The 16103-nt window shown below is 42.4% G+C and overlaps 1 protein-coding gene across 2 annotated transcripts in view; it reads right to left on the reverse strand.

The window, feature by feature from the left end:
* GRIA3 (glutamate ionotropic receptor AMPA type subunit 3) overlaps positions 1–16103 on the reverse strand; it is a gene marked incomplete at both ends in the record, with an annotated part of 143802 nt that overhangs the window by 31543 nt on the left and 96156 nt on the right. For both annotated transcript variants that reach the window (XM_082289587.1, XM_082289588.1), the window contains 2 exons: positions 1902–2100; positions 8953–9329. In XM_082289587.1, coding sequence (XP_082145713.1) covers positions 1902–2100; positions 8953–9329 — 576 coding nt within the window. The remainder of the gene's footprint in view (positions 1–1901; positions 2101–8952; positions 9330–16103) is intronic.

Consider the following 16103-nt stretch of genomic DNA (forward strand, 5'->3'; position numbering starts at 1 on the left):
TTCAAACGAACTGAAGAAGACTCTAATCACAACACTTTCATGGCTGCATCACTCTATTCAAATTAATTACTCTGCAAAAGCTAATACAACTGAAATTATGTTGTGTGCCTTGAGAATGCCAAAGAGAAAGAAGCACCACTTAGGACTCATTCTTCTTCCCACTTGGCCCATCCAGCCTTGCTCCACACTGCTGGGGCTCTACTCTCATCCATCCCCAGCTGACTCCTGTCCTGGCCTGATGGAGCTGGCAGTTCCTGACAGATCAGCTCATTTACAACCCTGCTTTTCCCAGCACGAGCAGAGAGACACAGCTCATCTCGACTATTAGCAGCACAACAGAGCATTCATACATTTACCAGACTTTGTATCCTTGCACATGAAACACTCATTCCTTTGATCTTTCTGTGAGAAGAGGTTTCCTTGTTGTGTCAAACTATTAACGAAATGAAGGAACATCCCCATACAATCCCTCTTTCTATATGAACTATAACAAGATAGTTAAAAGAAGGTATTTTTCCCCCAAAGATCAGTATAGTGACTATAAACAGCACCAATATTTCTAAACAAGTTGTGCTACTTCTTTTGACAGGTTAACTCATTTTTGCTGTAAAGATAGTACTGCCTTGGGTTGATAATTAAACAGAATAAAAATTTTTATACACTAATGTCAGCCTTACAAGGTCAGTGTTTATCTCACAGGATTTTAACACAAACAGAAGCTGCTGTAATGTACCTGCTACCACAGTTAATTAAGAACACTGATTATCTCTTTTAATATAAAGACATTACAGGTAGAGTGCAAAAGCTTTATAAAATACCTTTGCATTCCCTTTCAGGTTTACTTCAGATGTCTATGTACAGGTATGTGTGTGTGTGGTCATGTATTAAAATTTTAAGTAAATTCAAGGAGCCCTATTTCTCCAAGGGGCCCTCAGTATTTCATCAGCCTACAGCAGCAAGATTTTTTTTGTCTCCTGCTTGCACCTGGCCAGTATGTGTAACAGGCAGTAATTAATCCTGCAGTACTGACCACTCTTCTACACAAAAAAAAAAAAAAGTTGGTTTGAATGGCATCTGATTGGCACTGCTGAGAGAGAACCAAGAGCTCCCTGAAAGCCTGAGCATTCCAGTTCACCCTTGGAAAGATTAGAAATAAGAGCTTTTCAGGAAGATGTTTTCAGAGACATAAAAGTGGTCTGAGGCCATATTTAGAATTCCTAATGCCTCTCACCAAACTCTCTGCAGTTCAGCTTGTGGCTTGGCAAGAGGAGAAAGAAAGGATGATCTTAAATAAAGGCATGCACTTGCCCCTACCCTCAAATGTTGCAAACTCTGCATCTCCCTAACCAAGGTGAAAAACAACCAGAGGTCTGGGGTACAAAATTTTTACCCCTGACTGTCAGATACAGGCACAGCTAGATGCTGGTGAGCAGTGAAGACAAAACAACAATGGCAGCAATCAGTGCTCCACCAGGAATGAGCAGCAACACAGGCCTCCCATCCCCCCTTCATTCTGGCAAGAGAACACCGATGCGGGATGGCATTACCAGCTGCCAGCTGGGCATGCACAGCAAGTAGGTCAAGAGCATCACTCCTTGCAAGAGTTTTTTCTGTTAAATACTGTGCCAACAACTGCATTATTGCTCATCAGACCGAGGCTCTGAAACTGGTGTCACAAAACCCTTCCCGTGACAATAGAGGTCGGGTTTTCCATCTTGAGATGTTTCAGGTTAAGCAAAACCATCCATTTTTGATAAAATGCTTTTTTGATATTAAAATCTGCACTCAGGCCTGTCCTGATCGCACAAAACAGCTTTCACCAGGACAGCTATTACAGCTGGGTAAAACCAAACAACTGAAACCCATAAATTAGGCACTTGAAGGAGATTTAACAGACTTACTCTAAAGAATTCTTTGGTTGAGCCTGAATCCAAAGTGCCATAGGCTATTTCAGTTTGTTTAGCCAAGTCCTCTGCACTCTCTATGGGTGAAACCATCCTTTCCACCGTAAGGAAGGCAGCAAGATTAGCAGTGTAGGAAGAGATAATGATGAGAGTGAAGAACCACCAGACTCCTCCGACAATTCGCCCTGAGAGAGATCTATGGAAAAACACACATCATTAAATTGCTTTGAAGACAATCCTTGATTTTTTCTTTCTTCACTGAAGAAAAATTCACATGCACAACCCTTTTGTCTAATCTTCCAGGTATCTGTGAACAGGTGGACTGTGAGCCAGCTCCCAATAACCTTCCTCAGGAGTGAAAAATCAGTGCACACCTGGTATTACCTAGTGCAACTCTTTTTGTGGTCTTTCAGTGAAAACAAGAACAGTAAATTAAGACATAATTCATTTGAGGAGAGTGTTCCAGTTTGGCCAAATTTAGAAATATATCCTCTGAGAGAAGGCACAACCACCCCTCAAGCTCTCATGACTTCCACAAATCCTTTGTTGGAGAAGACCTTTGCCAGAAGAATTTTGTTGTCTCTGTGTGCCCAGCCTTTCCCTGTGCTGGACATGCTGGGATATGCCAGCATCATGTCCCTTTGCTCAGCTTGGAGGACACAAATGCACCTTTTACTGCATCCACTCCCAAAATGTAACACTCAGTAAACTGCAAAAAGGAATATGAGTAAACATGCAAAAGAATGCACCAAAAAAGATCCATATCCTTCTCTCATCACAACCTAACAGGAATTACAAACTGAATCTGCATATTGAAGTGAGAAGAGAGGCTGGTTTGGTTTATGTTTTATGTTAATTAAAATTTGCATGTTTCACTGTTCCAAGTCAAGCATATCCCTGCTTTATAAGCACCAGAGCAACAGAGAAGGAAACAGAAAAAAATTGTGTTTAGTTTTTGTTGTGGTCTTTGGTTTTTGTTTTTTTAAAGGGATGCCATAAGGACTTAAGAAAAATCCTATTTACAAACATGTAATTACAAAAAGCCTAATGGTCAGAAGGTCTGGATTCTGTCAGTAAGAACTCTTGATGCTTTACAGCAATTGAACATCAGCCTCAAATTATTTATCTGGGCTGAAGGATGGCAGTGACACATCACTCAGCTGGGTGGGGAATTTCATTGTCATGTACATTGCTTGTTCTTCAAATACAGCAGGTTGACCAAGAATCATTTCAAGTGCTGAGACAAACCTATTTCATGTTTTCTCTTAACTCTACTGATACCAATGGAGGAAGAATCAATCCCAGACACATCTGTGGAACCTGACTGCTGTAGTCCTCAGTTTGTGTGAAGAGAAGAAATAGAAAGGAAGAACACTCTTACCTGTTTATCTGTTTCCTTCAAGCCCCTCAGTGCCATCCCCAGACAGTGGGTACAAGTTGTCCTACCAACAGATGGAGATAGGCAAAAAGCAAAAGTGACGTGCCCCCACCCCACCCACACAGGGGGGTTTGCTGGTAAACTGCCCAGTCTTGGCCAGAGCCTGAGCCATTAAAAAAACACCATTAAATTATTAAGAAAAAAGAAAAAGAAAGAAAAAAAAAATACCCATCCAACATTAAAGAATATAGCAAAGAAAAAAATCACCAACACAATAAAAACAGAGAGCTCAGTCTGGAATATGTGAGAGGAATGTGGAGAAAGGTGAAGCACCACAGTTTTCCACTCTGCTCTGCCCAAGGAGCAGAAGCAGCAGCTCCCACTGAGAGGACAGATGCAGGCAGGTTCCTCAAGAGTAGGCACACATCCACCAGATCACCTATAAGTGGAAGAGGCCTCCTTGCCTTTCTTGAAGGCCTCCCAAGAGGATAAAAGGCTTCCAAGTTTTAGCTTGGGCTGTGCAGCTGCTGTGCTCACTAACACAAGGCTATTGTGAGGCTGCAAAGGGAATTTGCAGCAATACAAATACAGAATAATGCCTTAAGGAATCTCTCTACCTTATTCTACATTCTTTGTAGGTATCATGTGTCTTGGGAATTTACGGATGGCTGAAGCCAGCTTCCTTAACAGCCCTCTTATGTGGGCTGACACAATTTTATCCAACTACAAATCAGTGCCTGCTGAACTTATCACATAAAGCTTCCTTTGGAGCCAGCAGAGAAAAAGAGAAGAGACTGACACCTTCAGAAAGAGATTTATCTCACTTGCTGTAGTGTGGGATAAATCTAAAGGTGTCCATCTGTCTCATGACTTTGGAGGGAACCAAGATGCCTCACCAAAAACACAGTCTACTGCTTTCAGATGCCTGCGTCAGGTGAAATTCATCCTCCTTTTGCTCCTTTCTTTACTACATACTTTCCATCTTCAGAGAAGACCTGGAGTTGAACTTCTCCCTGCAGTGATGTGGACAATTTCAGAGCCAGACTGAGGAGGGGTTTGGCTAGCAGGTGCAGCAGATTAAACATCTACTTGCCTACAGCAGGACAAGCTGTCTGGAGTTTCCAGGTTCCCATGGCCCTCCTGCTTCAAGGTAGGTCTTGAAATAGGAAGATGAAAAAAGGACTTGCCACGGTGTTCTGATAAATTCAGTGGAAGCACTGGGAATAAAATGGTATGTGTTCCTCTCCCTTATAGTTTCCCATAGGAAATGTCTTACTTGCATTGATAGCTGCCCCTTCTGTTAGTAGGACAGATGGGTTGCTAGGATGGAGATGTGCAGAAGACAAGCATTTTCCAAACCAGTGAAAGCTCAAACTCCCATTGCTGCAACAATAAAAGGTTTGTGCCAGGCTGCATGTTCAGACAGCATCCTACACACTCAGAAAGGTAAAAATACCTTGCCCCAGAGGTCTGGCAACCTGCATGAACCAAGTCAGACAGCTACAGGACAAAGTCCACCTGAGAGGCAGGAGAAGATGGGCACCAGGGGATCCCTTGATGAAAAAGGCACTTCCCCAAGGGTCCTACATTCAAGAGAGGGGTCTTGCTAGATGGAAACCAGGGCTGTTCTCAGAAGAGTCGAGGTCACTTCAAAGAAAACTGGATGTCACTAGAGTTGTTTCTCCCAGAGTCTTCCACTGAGCACAGAAAGAAGGATTAAACAGCAGCTACTACGGAGCGGTCTGGGCTGACATAGCTGTCACTTGGTGTCACAGGATGGGGCAAGAGAAAAATTAAATAAACCACAAAGTTGACACTGAAGGAAAGACAGACAGACAGTTGAAGAACAAGAACATGGTCAAGCATGGCCTGGCAGCCTCCTTGACCAAAGAACCCCAGTTCCCCCCGTCCATCTGCTGAAACGAAGACACCTTATACCCACTGCAGGGGCTGGTCTAGAGGGATGCAGGAGAAAAAGGGTTAGTATACTGGGCTGGTAATCAGAGAGTGCCTGTTTGGTTTATGCTGTGAACCACAGAAATGTTTTTCTATTACTCAGATAATAATTATAAAAAACTCAATCACAGCCTTTAATACCAGCACCACTTTTTCTGATGTAAGCCATACCTGTCCACATGTGCAATGATATAATTAAAAACAAACAATTAATTCTTTAGCTTAACATAGTTTTCCAAATCACCTCAATAAATAGATACTTTGTATGACATTATTTTAAGGTGAATTAGAGCGCTAACAAATGAGACGAGCAACACAGATCTGGAACAACAGAATTATAACTCCATTATCAAAACAAAGTCAGACGGTGTTTTCAAAAGCAAGAAAACAGGAAGAGTGCATACCTTGAGAGGAAATTTAAAAGGAAGCATGGAGTCAAATGAGAGCAAATTAGTAACGAGAGAAAAAAAAGACAAACTAAACATTCAAATTCACAGTCAGTTTCCAAGAGAATAATACATATAATACATTCAAACAAAACCTCATTTATCAAAATAGCTTGGATTTTGTTTCTGCTCATGGCCATAAAAGATATTTGATTTCCTATATTACAGATATATAATAAGCTTCTCACACTACTCCATTTTTAATTGGGCTGTTTGGATCGATATAAGACAGTTGTTATGCTGACAAATAACCCTGAACACCTCTCCTAGTGTGGAGCCCCTTGATATCCTGAGCACCCCTCAGCTGGTACCCCCAAGCTCTGGGCCCAACCTTTTGCTCGCGCACCCAGACAGCCCTTGGCCTCGGAGACACAGCAGGCAGGAACAGCATCTGAAGCACTGGCTTGAGATGCTCCATCATAGGAATGGCAGTGGGAGTTTCAGGAATGTCAGGTTACCCTCTCATTGCTAGTGTGAAAGTCCCACAAAGTCATTCCCATAGCCTTTAATAGGAGTCTCTTGAGTCTTCTGCTGTAAAAACAGGGACCTAGAGATACACCCTCTCAATGACCAGCTTCTTGAGACAGCTTTTAATAACCCCCCCTGTCTTTTTCCATCAGCAATTAATTAATCTAGCCTCTTTGTTCTACATGAATAAAAAGCAAAATGAAAATACATGCTCTCATAGAGATTTCAAAGATACTTTTGCTCAGAACAGTATTACAGATTTTGACTGTGTTTTTTTCTAATTCCATTTGCTGTACACATCTTACATAAAAGCAAGTTTAATAATCTACTTTTGATCCCTCAAAAGTGAATTTTCAATTTAGCTCACTATGCAGAAAACACAGCAGCCTTTGATAGCAGAACAAAACTGCTGAAATAAATGTTGATTCCATCAAGGGATGCACTAACCCCCAGCCTTTGGCTGCTCTCTGATTCTGTTTAGACGACTCCTATTAAATACAGAGAGGAGAGTATAGGGATATATCCTCTGGAATATCCACACAGCATACTCACCGAGGATAGATCTAACTAGTCATTAGATGTCACAGCTGTTCCACACAAAGGCAGCTGAAAGAGCCTTTATCAGCAAGTACAAAAGTGATCTCTCCAGACTGCTTGTCGGCATCTCTCTACAAGTGCTGTATGCTCTCATATAAGAAATTTATTCAGACAAAACTCACAATGGAAGAATGAAGCCCCTTTTAGTGGCAATAAAATAGTATGAAACATTCATATAGTCAATGTACTGTGAATGGTTTAACCTTACAAAGACACGGATTAAGAATGGAATACTTGGGAACAGTCCCTTCTAGGGAAAAGAAATTTGACATTTTTATCAACTTAAATCAACATATCAGTCAAAGGAGCAGTGTTTCTGGAATTTAAATACCAAGGTATTAAATGTCTCTTCTTTTTTCGTAACAATGCATGTAACTGCCTGGAATGTTATCATGGAAGATAACAAAATAACTGGACAACACCTTCAAATGAGGGCCATATATTAATACTGAGCTAATAGCTTCTGATGGACAGATAAAATAAATAGATATACTATTGTCTCTTTCCTTTTTTTGTAGGTATTTCCAAGGCACTTACTGTGGTCATATTGAAAAAAACAGAGTGTGCTCCACTTGTTATATAAGGCTGACCATGCCAAAGAGTCACATGAGAGCTTCTCAAAAATCCTATGCACTTCTATTTAACTGTCAATAACCAGACCTAGTGGAAATAGCGTGACGCCTGCAGCTTTCCATGTGATGTCCCAGTGCTTATTTCCCGGTCCTTTATATTGGGCACACACATGGTCAACAGCAATTTAAATGCTATCACTACTCATCCCCTTTAACAACAAGCAGTGGGTCAAACTGTCAGTGCAGGATTGAGGCAGACGGCAGAAACAGGGAGTGTAAACATGGGGAGGAGGCCAACAGCTGTCAGCACACAGTGAGGCAGCACACCCAGACACAGGAACTGGGGAAACTGACGCAAATTTATAGGATGATTTTTGCACTGTAACAGACAAAATCATGATCCTTCTCAAGAAACTTCCCAGAAATTTTGTCACTTGCTTCAGTGAGGCAACTCAAGAACCCTAATGCTATATGGACCAGGAAAACCTGGCACCTTTTCAATGATTCAGGTATTGAATAAGGCAACATGGAGATCAGCAAGGTGCATTTTGAATGTCAGCACTTAGGAAAAAAATCTCTCTCCTCCTCTGAATAGCAACCTTGTTAAATGGAAAACTGCCTTCTGTTTGTGTTTTTAATAAATAAAATAGCTGGAAACTGGTTATTAAATTATTGTCATACAAAATAAAATTATTGCTCCATCACTAAGAAACTAGATAATTCTACTGCTTATCACAAGCAGATCACCAAAGTATTTTACCAGTGTAAATGTAGAAATATGACAGATGTTATTAAAAAAAAATTCTGTCCATTGTTCAATTAGAGGAAACTTCATTATTTTCATTGGTTTTTAAAAAGCTTCTATAAAAAGAAATATAATTCTACAACAGCTAATAGCAGTGCTCTCTGTTAAATCAGTACTAATATCAATCATACTTTACTACAGCCTTATCGAGAAAGACTGTCTCCATGAATAAGAAAAATCTTTATGGAAACTGGCAATGCTTATTAAACCATACTGACATGAACAGAGGGACAACAGGTTAGACTGGACTGAAATAACAATACACGTAGAGGACAGTAGCACAGTACATCTGGAGACATGAACATGTGCAAAATGGTGGAAAGCAGAAGGATGAAAGGATGGTTCAGAAAGAATAAAACTGGAGAAATTGGGCTCAAAAAAAAAGTAAAAAGACTAGCAGGAGCCTTGATGGGAGTGGAGATGCTTTAAAGTGCTGTTGCATGTGACTTTTAAAAATAAATCTTACTTTGCAAAGCAGAATGTGTTATATGCACCAAGGAGATGACCGTAAAATGAGATATGCAGCAAAAACACGGTAGCCCTCCAAGCATTGCTGAAAACAGAAAACCCTATGCATTTTACAGCCTCAACATGGTGAATATAAGTTTGGCAGAAATGCATAAATGGCATTACAAGCAATGCTACTTACTCTGGAGGCGAATGTTAGCAAGCATGGTGGCTTGATGAGGATGCTGAATATTGAATGGAAATGTCAAAATAAAAAATTTGGAATTAAAAAGAAATTTGAGAAAGTAACATATATGCACCATGGCATCAGAAAATGACCATAAAATGCAAAAAGGTGATGGAGTGATATGGAACAAACCTTGGAGAAATATCGCATCCTTGCTGCATAAAGGCACCCAGGGAAAACCAAAGGCTGTTAAATATTCCAAACTCATTTGGAGGGTCAGGAGGATTCTGAGGGTCACGTGGTTCTTCAGTGCTGTCTTCCAAGTGCCACTCATAAGGGCTGAATCTGCTGACTAGGAAAAGAACTACGCTGACGCCAATGTAAGCAAAGACTATACACATCCAAATTTCATAAGCCAAAGGATCCAGGAAAGAGAATACGCCTGGTTTAGATTTCTGAGGCTTCTTGATCATGATGGAGATGCCCAGGCTCATAAAGGGTTTGGAAAAGTCTATGACTTCTTCTCGCACCAATGTAATGGTGAGGGGGGCAACAGCTATATCTGCTCTCTGAAAAGGGAAAACAAACCCAAGTTAGTTACAAGTCAGACACAACAGAATCACAATCTAGAGTCTCAGGCTAATGAATAAGATGATAAATAACAAGAGTGAGTGGAAACATATTCTTTGCAGGCTATTTTGCAGTCACTGAAGTTAAGGATTACATGATATTAACAGAAAACTATTAACAAGAAAAATTGCAATCAAATCTCTGCAAGGGGCTCATGACAGCAGCAGATATTTCTATTAAGTTAGAATGGATGAATAAAGACTACACAAACTGGACAGTGAGATGGCAACCAACACAATGTCATTTTCTAGTAACGGTCTGTAACCACCCATTTGTCTTGAAGACTTTGGACAAATTCTGCGTTTGCTACGTTTTAATTTTCTCTTTTCCATTCTTTCAGCAAGTTCTCTTGCCTTACTGATTAGTCCAAGATCTCTACAAGGAACTTATGAGATGTAATCAGTCACTGAATTTCAGCTGCACTTGGGTGCTACTACTTGTATGCTCCTTTAAAAACTCCACTGTAGTAAGGGACAGAAGATAGTAAATAGCGGGGGGATAGGAACCAGACAGACCCTTTCGGTGGTCACTGAAGAACAGTTAACACAGATTTGTGAATCCCTGATGAATAAACAGCCTGGATAATCTGAGGAGAATGCAGTGTCATGTATGCCCTCCTGTCTTAGAGACCTTGGCTCTACAGGCCTGTAACAGACTGTGCTCTGGGGCTGTGTCACCTGGAAGCACAATTGCATCTATTGCATCATTCATCATTCACCTGTGTGCTGGTGAACAAATACCCTTCCCTTCAATCTACACATCCTTGCTGGATTCTATGGGTAGGCAGGCATGTAAAAACTTAGCTTCCTGACTAAAAATAACATTCCAGAATAGATTTTCAACATATTTAACTATATCTGTATTTCTATGCTAGAAAGATTCAAGTCATGCTACTTAGATAACCTAGCCTTGATCCAGCCAAGAACTCAAGTCAGTATTTGTATTAGAGTGGAATGGAATGCTAAAAAAAGAGCCCTTTTCATCTGAAGATTGTTATGAGAGTCTACATACCTACATACACTATTTTAAACACTCTAACTATTCATGTTATTGATATTTTTAAAGAAGGCCTTTCATTGGTAATTAAGAATTTCAGAAAGAGAAAGTAGTTCTTAGGGAAACCTTAACTTACCAGTACCTAAACCAGTGTGCACCTTTTAAATCAGACTTTTTCCCCCACTAGTAACTAGGCATCTCTTTCTCATGGAAAAGTAAAGCCTGATTAGGTAGAAGTTTGAATAAAAGTTAATGGGAAATGTTAATAAGGTATGATTAAAATCTGTGCCATAAAATAATCGAATATGCCTTTATGTAAATCTGATGGTGATGTACATGACTGTCATTAATATCTGGTTTGCTCCTCCTCCTAGCTATTGGTTTGGGTTTTATGTTTAATAAGCAGAACTGGTAAAGGCTTCTTGTACAGCTGATCTGAGCATCATGGGCTTGGTGTCTGCTGATGCTCGGCAGCACCGTGAGCCATCCTGGAGCACTGGCTCAGGGTTTGCAGACCAAGGCCAGTGATAGCCTTGTTAGATGAGGACTGCCCCTCCTCACAGTTGCCTCCCTCTGCAGGGCACCCATCTGCACACACAACCTCAAGGTTTGCTCCAGGAGTATCTCTTGACAGTTCATACTGGCATGTGCAGCTACAAGGTACGTGCACAAGTTCACTGCTTGGAATAATCTGATAAAACCATGCCTGTGCATGTAAGGAAATCATGGCCCTGGGTGCCCCCTCTGACAGCCCTGCTCAGCCCCTTTAGACAGTTGTGCACTGGGACACTGCCTTTCCCCTTGAGTGTCCCTTTCCTCAAGGAGAAAACCTCAGCTGATTTGTGGTCACTTACTGCAAAAATCTAGCTGAACGTGGCTTTAATGTTAAAACTGAAAATGCCTTTGGATGTCTGGATGTTTACTGGCTTTGCAGATGAATGTGTTCATCATCTAAGTAATGGAGAGACTGAACGGGAGGATATGGGTACAGTGAGGTAACATCTTCGGAAGATGTTGGAACTTGTTCACTGAGGAATTCCCCCAAAACATGTATTTCTCTTAGAGCTGCTGCTTGTTGAGCTCCTGTTAAATACTGTGTGTCTGCAGTCAGTGTGAGATTCACACAGAATATCAGTTTTAAATATAGTCAGAGTCCACAGCCAGCTGGAAGACTAAGCACTTTGACCATGGCACTATACTTCTTGTTGAACTAATGAGGTACTTATAAATTAATCCTTATTAGAGCAAGCTTAATGGATCAGGACCCCTGTGGAGACTTAGAAATGGCTCCATGTGAAGTGAAGCTTAGGTGGGAGGCAGGTGCCTTCCCACCAGGCACTTCTGCACATGGACTGCCAGTCTTGGAACACCCCATCAAGGGAGGGAAAGGCTGCTCCAGCTGTAAGAGCATTTAGTTTCTGGAGCATTTTCGTGGACTTGGAGAATTTTAATTCTCCCAAAGTAATATTTTAATTGCCAAAGTAGACATGGTGGAACTCTTCCTAAGTGCTGAAGCAGCATGCAATAAGGTCTGTATCTCCTTCATGCCCAGCTGAGTTCATGAAGGATGTTCCTGTGGGGCGATGAAGCTGATGCTGAAGCACAGACAAATCACTTGTTAAAGCCCTGATTGTTACCATGTTCATATCATACTGTACAGATTTCTTTGTAAATAATTTCAAACTGAATTTTACTATTACATGGGATACAAATAATAATTTTCTGATACATCTCATTCTTCCTGCTTTCCTACTATCCCTACCAAAGGCATTCACTGTATCGGAAACATCAAAACTCACCCTCATCCCTAAGTGAATATGGCAGCAAATGATTTCTGCAGAGGGAACAAGCATGGGTTCACACACAGGGTCTTGGGAAACCAGGGCACTGAGAGTGGACCAGCTCCAATCCAACACCCAAGCCTGGTTGCTCACCACTTCCCTGAATATTAGCTGCACTAGGGAGGTTAAAAAACAGTTCTCTCTTTGCTTATTTATTTAGAGATATCGTATTTGAAATGGAGAGCTTATGGAGAGCTCTAAGCACCCTAAAGGATGGTTGGTAACTGCAGCACTGTTGAGAATTTCCCTCCCTGTTATGGTTGCAGATAAGCAGAACCTATACAAATTGAGCTTGATTAAAAAGAACACAACCACAAACATGCCTGTCTTCATACAGAACTGGAGAGGGGTTTAAGAACCTCAACAACTAAGCTTTGCTAATCACTCATGACTAATGGTGTTTCAAACATCTTCACTGCATTTGAGCCGGGCGAGAAATGTCATGGATTCCTCTGAGGCTTGTTCTGTCTTTGCCTGTAAGTGTGGGAGGGATGGATTTAGAGAGGACAGGCAGCACAGAGGCGCTGCCCACTCTGCTCAAAGCTGACCCCAGGGAGCTGCAAACCTCCAGACTCTTGTGGAGAGGGAGAAAAGAAATAGCAAATGGAAATATCCTTCTACATGGAGAATGAAAAACAGTAAGATGTTCCGCCTCTGTAATCCAAAAGGAGGGATGGAATTCTTGTTTTTACAGGCCTACTGATGGCTCTCCCAAATTCAAAGCTATGCACTAGAGACAGCGAGAGATCTGGGCTATGCTCCTGCCTGTACATACTTTGGGTCACTTCTGCTTGCAGAACTGAGCCCCTGCTTTGCTCAAGGGTCACTTTTCAAGAAGTGGGTCTGGACTGCAGTCACTTTGGGTGACGGGAAGCCAGGAAGCACCCTGACTCTGTGCAGATGGAAGCAGAGGGACACTGCCCAATTTCCATTGGCAGCCAAACCTCTGGGCACCCAAAAGTGCTGAATGCAGATACACAGGGCCACCAGAAGAGACTGTGCTGCAATGGTGACTGTCTCTGAGCATGTTTTAACACTTCTCAGTGCAGTCTGAGGTTTCCAGGTAGCAGAAAAGAGCATCAGACAGAGTAACACATCACCTGTGGTATCAGCTGGTAAGAGCTACCTTTGTAAAGGCAGTCCAGTATCCCCAAGGATATTCAGGGTGTGTTGAGAGGCCAGTTCATGGGAGCAATGTGGTTTTAACACATCAGCTCACACTTATTTAAGGACAACAGGTGATATCTGACTAGCAACATGCTGCATTGAAGTCTTAATGTGCCCTAGCCGAGCAGTGTAAAAAGGTATTAAGGTGTTAAAGCGGCAGTTGGCCTTGTCTGCCACAGTTTGTCAATGTTAAGTCCATTTGTGATTTCTGTGGATGCCCATGGCTCATTCTGACACACTCCTGCCATTCACAGATGGAGACATAAAGGGTACATCTGCTTTTGGGGCTGTGGACATATGTGTGCTTCCTCTGCCTGTGCTCGGACCCAGGTCAGCCAAAGCCCAGGAGCACGGCAGCATGGCTCTGTGATCCTGTCCCCCGCCACAGCTCAGCCTGGCCAGGGACCCCACAGCTGTCCACGTGTCCAGGACAAGGGTCTGTCTGAGCTGCAGGGCAGCGGCATCACATAGCTGCCTTTGGGGACCTGTAGCCAGGCTTCCCCCCTGCAGAAACCAAGAGTGAGAAGCAAAGGACAAGCTTCACCCACTCATGGCACAGTCAGGCTCTGCTACAGACTAAGAGCATGTGGGATGTTTCAAGGAAAAGTAGGACTCAAATTAGTCTGCCTCTGCTATGATTCAAAGGCTGTATGTGCCATCTGTAGTATTTCTACATGCTGCTGGGAGAGCCAGAGAGGCCAGCACACACGAGTCTGGTTAGTCTGCTGAAGGCAGGGAGATGTGCTGGTGGTCCCACTCTGACAGACTGCAGAGGCTGCTGCATTCCGGGGACTGCCTGTCCTTTACATCCCTGCTTCATTCCTTTGTGCTATTTTACATTTTGAGAGATTTTTATAAAGGCTTGTTTTAACCTGAGCAGAGTTTTAAAGGCTGTAAGGTCTGGCTGCTCTTTTCATTCCCAAAGCATTTGTAGTTACAATTAAGATCTGTGTTAAAACTACTGTCAATTAGCCTCAGCACTGTGAAAAGCATCAGGCCCGGGGAGGGATGGCTTCCCCTAGCTGAACAGGGAAGGAAGAACAGCAGCCTGCTTTAAAAGGGGAAGAAGAAATAAAAGCCTACAGAAAGAGGCTGACCCTACAGAAGAGAAAAGACGACTGTCTAGTGCTCAGCAGGTGGTGGGTACAAAGCCCCGAGCACAGGGGCCGAGGGAGGTGCTGCTGCTCCTCAGCCCCAGCCGAAGGCACGTCCTCAGCCCGTGGGTCACTGCAGGACAGCACTTGCCTTGCTGGATTGCTCTGCTGGTTAGATTTAAATAGTGATTCAGTCCCTGGACTGAGAATGATTTAGCTACTTCCCTCTTCTGAAATGTCCAGGAAAAAAGCTTTACCTATTTTCTATTTTTATTCTGTTGAAAGTTTCCACTATGCTTTGGAAATTTCTCTTAGTTTAAAAAAATAGCAGCACTTGAATGGGTAGTTTTTTTCTGGTAGGATGAAGAGTTTTATTTTGATGCCATCAGAATGAAAGAGCAAAATAAAGGGTTTTTTTCAGCCTGAACTGACACTTTTTTATTTATGAAAAACCAAATAAATTTCCTTTTATGCCAAATTTCATTATTATTATTAATTAGTATTACAATTATCATTACTACTACTATTACTACTATCACTAACATTTAAAAATTGCTAACAAACCACAAAGCCCTGTTAGTTCCTCTCTAACAAGACTGCTGGGTTCTCCTGCCTGAAGCAAAGGAGTTTGGGAATATCTGCTCAGGCAGAATTCCCTGCCACCGGGGCTGCCATCCCCCTGCCACCAGGTGCACTGGTACAGCCCCTTGCAAAGCCACAAGGAAAGGCCCAAGAGGGACAGCTGAGATTGCCCTTGACTTCAGGGACCCTACAGTACAGCAGACTTTTATGCCCTCCAACCAGACCTGATGTGATATGAGATGGGGAGGGACAATTTCTAACGGGAAGTATTTTAGTGTGTAAATGGCAATGAGTAACTCTTGGGACCGCTCCAGTTGGCCTAGTTAATGCCAACCTCCGGCGAGTCTTACACTGGAGTCAGGGCTGTGCCACCCTCCAGACCTGCAGCACGGTGACACACCACCCCTGCTGCTTTGGGTACAGCTCAGTGCAGACTGAGCCCCCTCCCATCCCACCCATCCCTCCCCTCTAATGCAGTGGTCTGGAGGCTGCCTTTTCTCCCCTGACTCTGGGTTGCATTCCATAGGAAGCGAGAGTAATAGTAACAATGAATTGGCACAACCCAAACATTAAATACAGTTAATTGGGGTTTTAACATTAAAATGACAAGCCATTCACTTCCCGTGACTGTTCTAAGAGCAATTTTTGATAAGAGTTTCATGCATGGGGCTATGCAAAAAAGGGCTCAGCATTCAAAAAGCCAGCTGAGATGCCCCAGCAGCACCAGGTGGTGGCAAGGAGGCTGCTGGGTCAGGAATATGCTGTATTTAACAAATGACTACTCACTGTTTATCGCTTGAGACAAATGCAATCTAAAGGATTGTGTTTCTGCCACAGCTCAGCTCAGCTGCTGGATAACTGGTACCAAAACCAATCAGGTCCCTTTTATCCTACCAAGTCTATCTTCCATAGATGCTAACAAAGGTACTTAAAATCTAATCTGCCTCTTGTCTTCCCAAAATGGAATCCAGAGGAGCCAAATTTGACAGTCATTTTGCTGACAAGACTCACAGGGGCATTACGGTTACATACA

Source organism: Coloeus monedula (genome assembly GCF_965178545.1).
Source record: "Coloeus monedula genome assembly, chromosome: 12".
Lineage (NCBI taxonomy): Eukaryota > Metazoa > Chordata > Aves > Passeriformes > Corvidae > Coloeus > Coloeus monedula.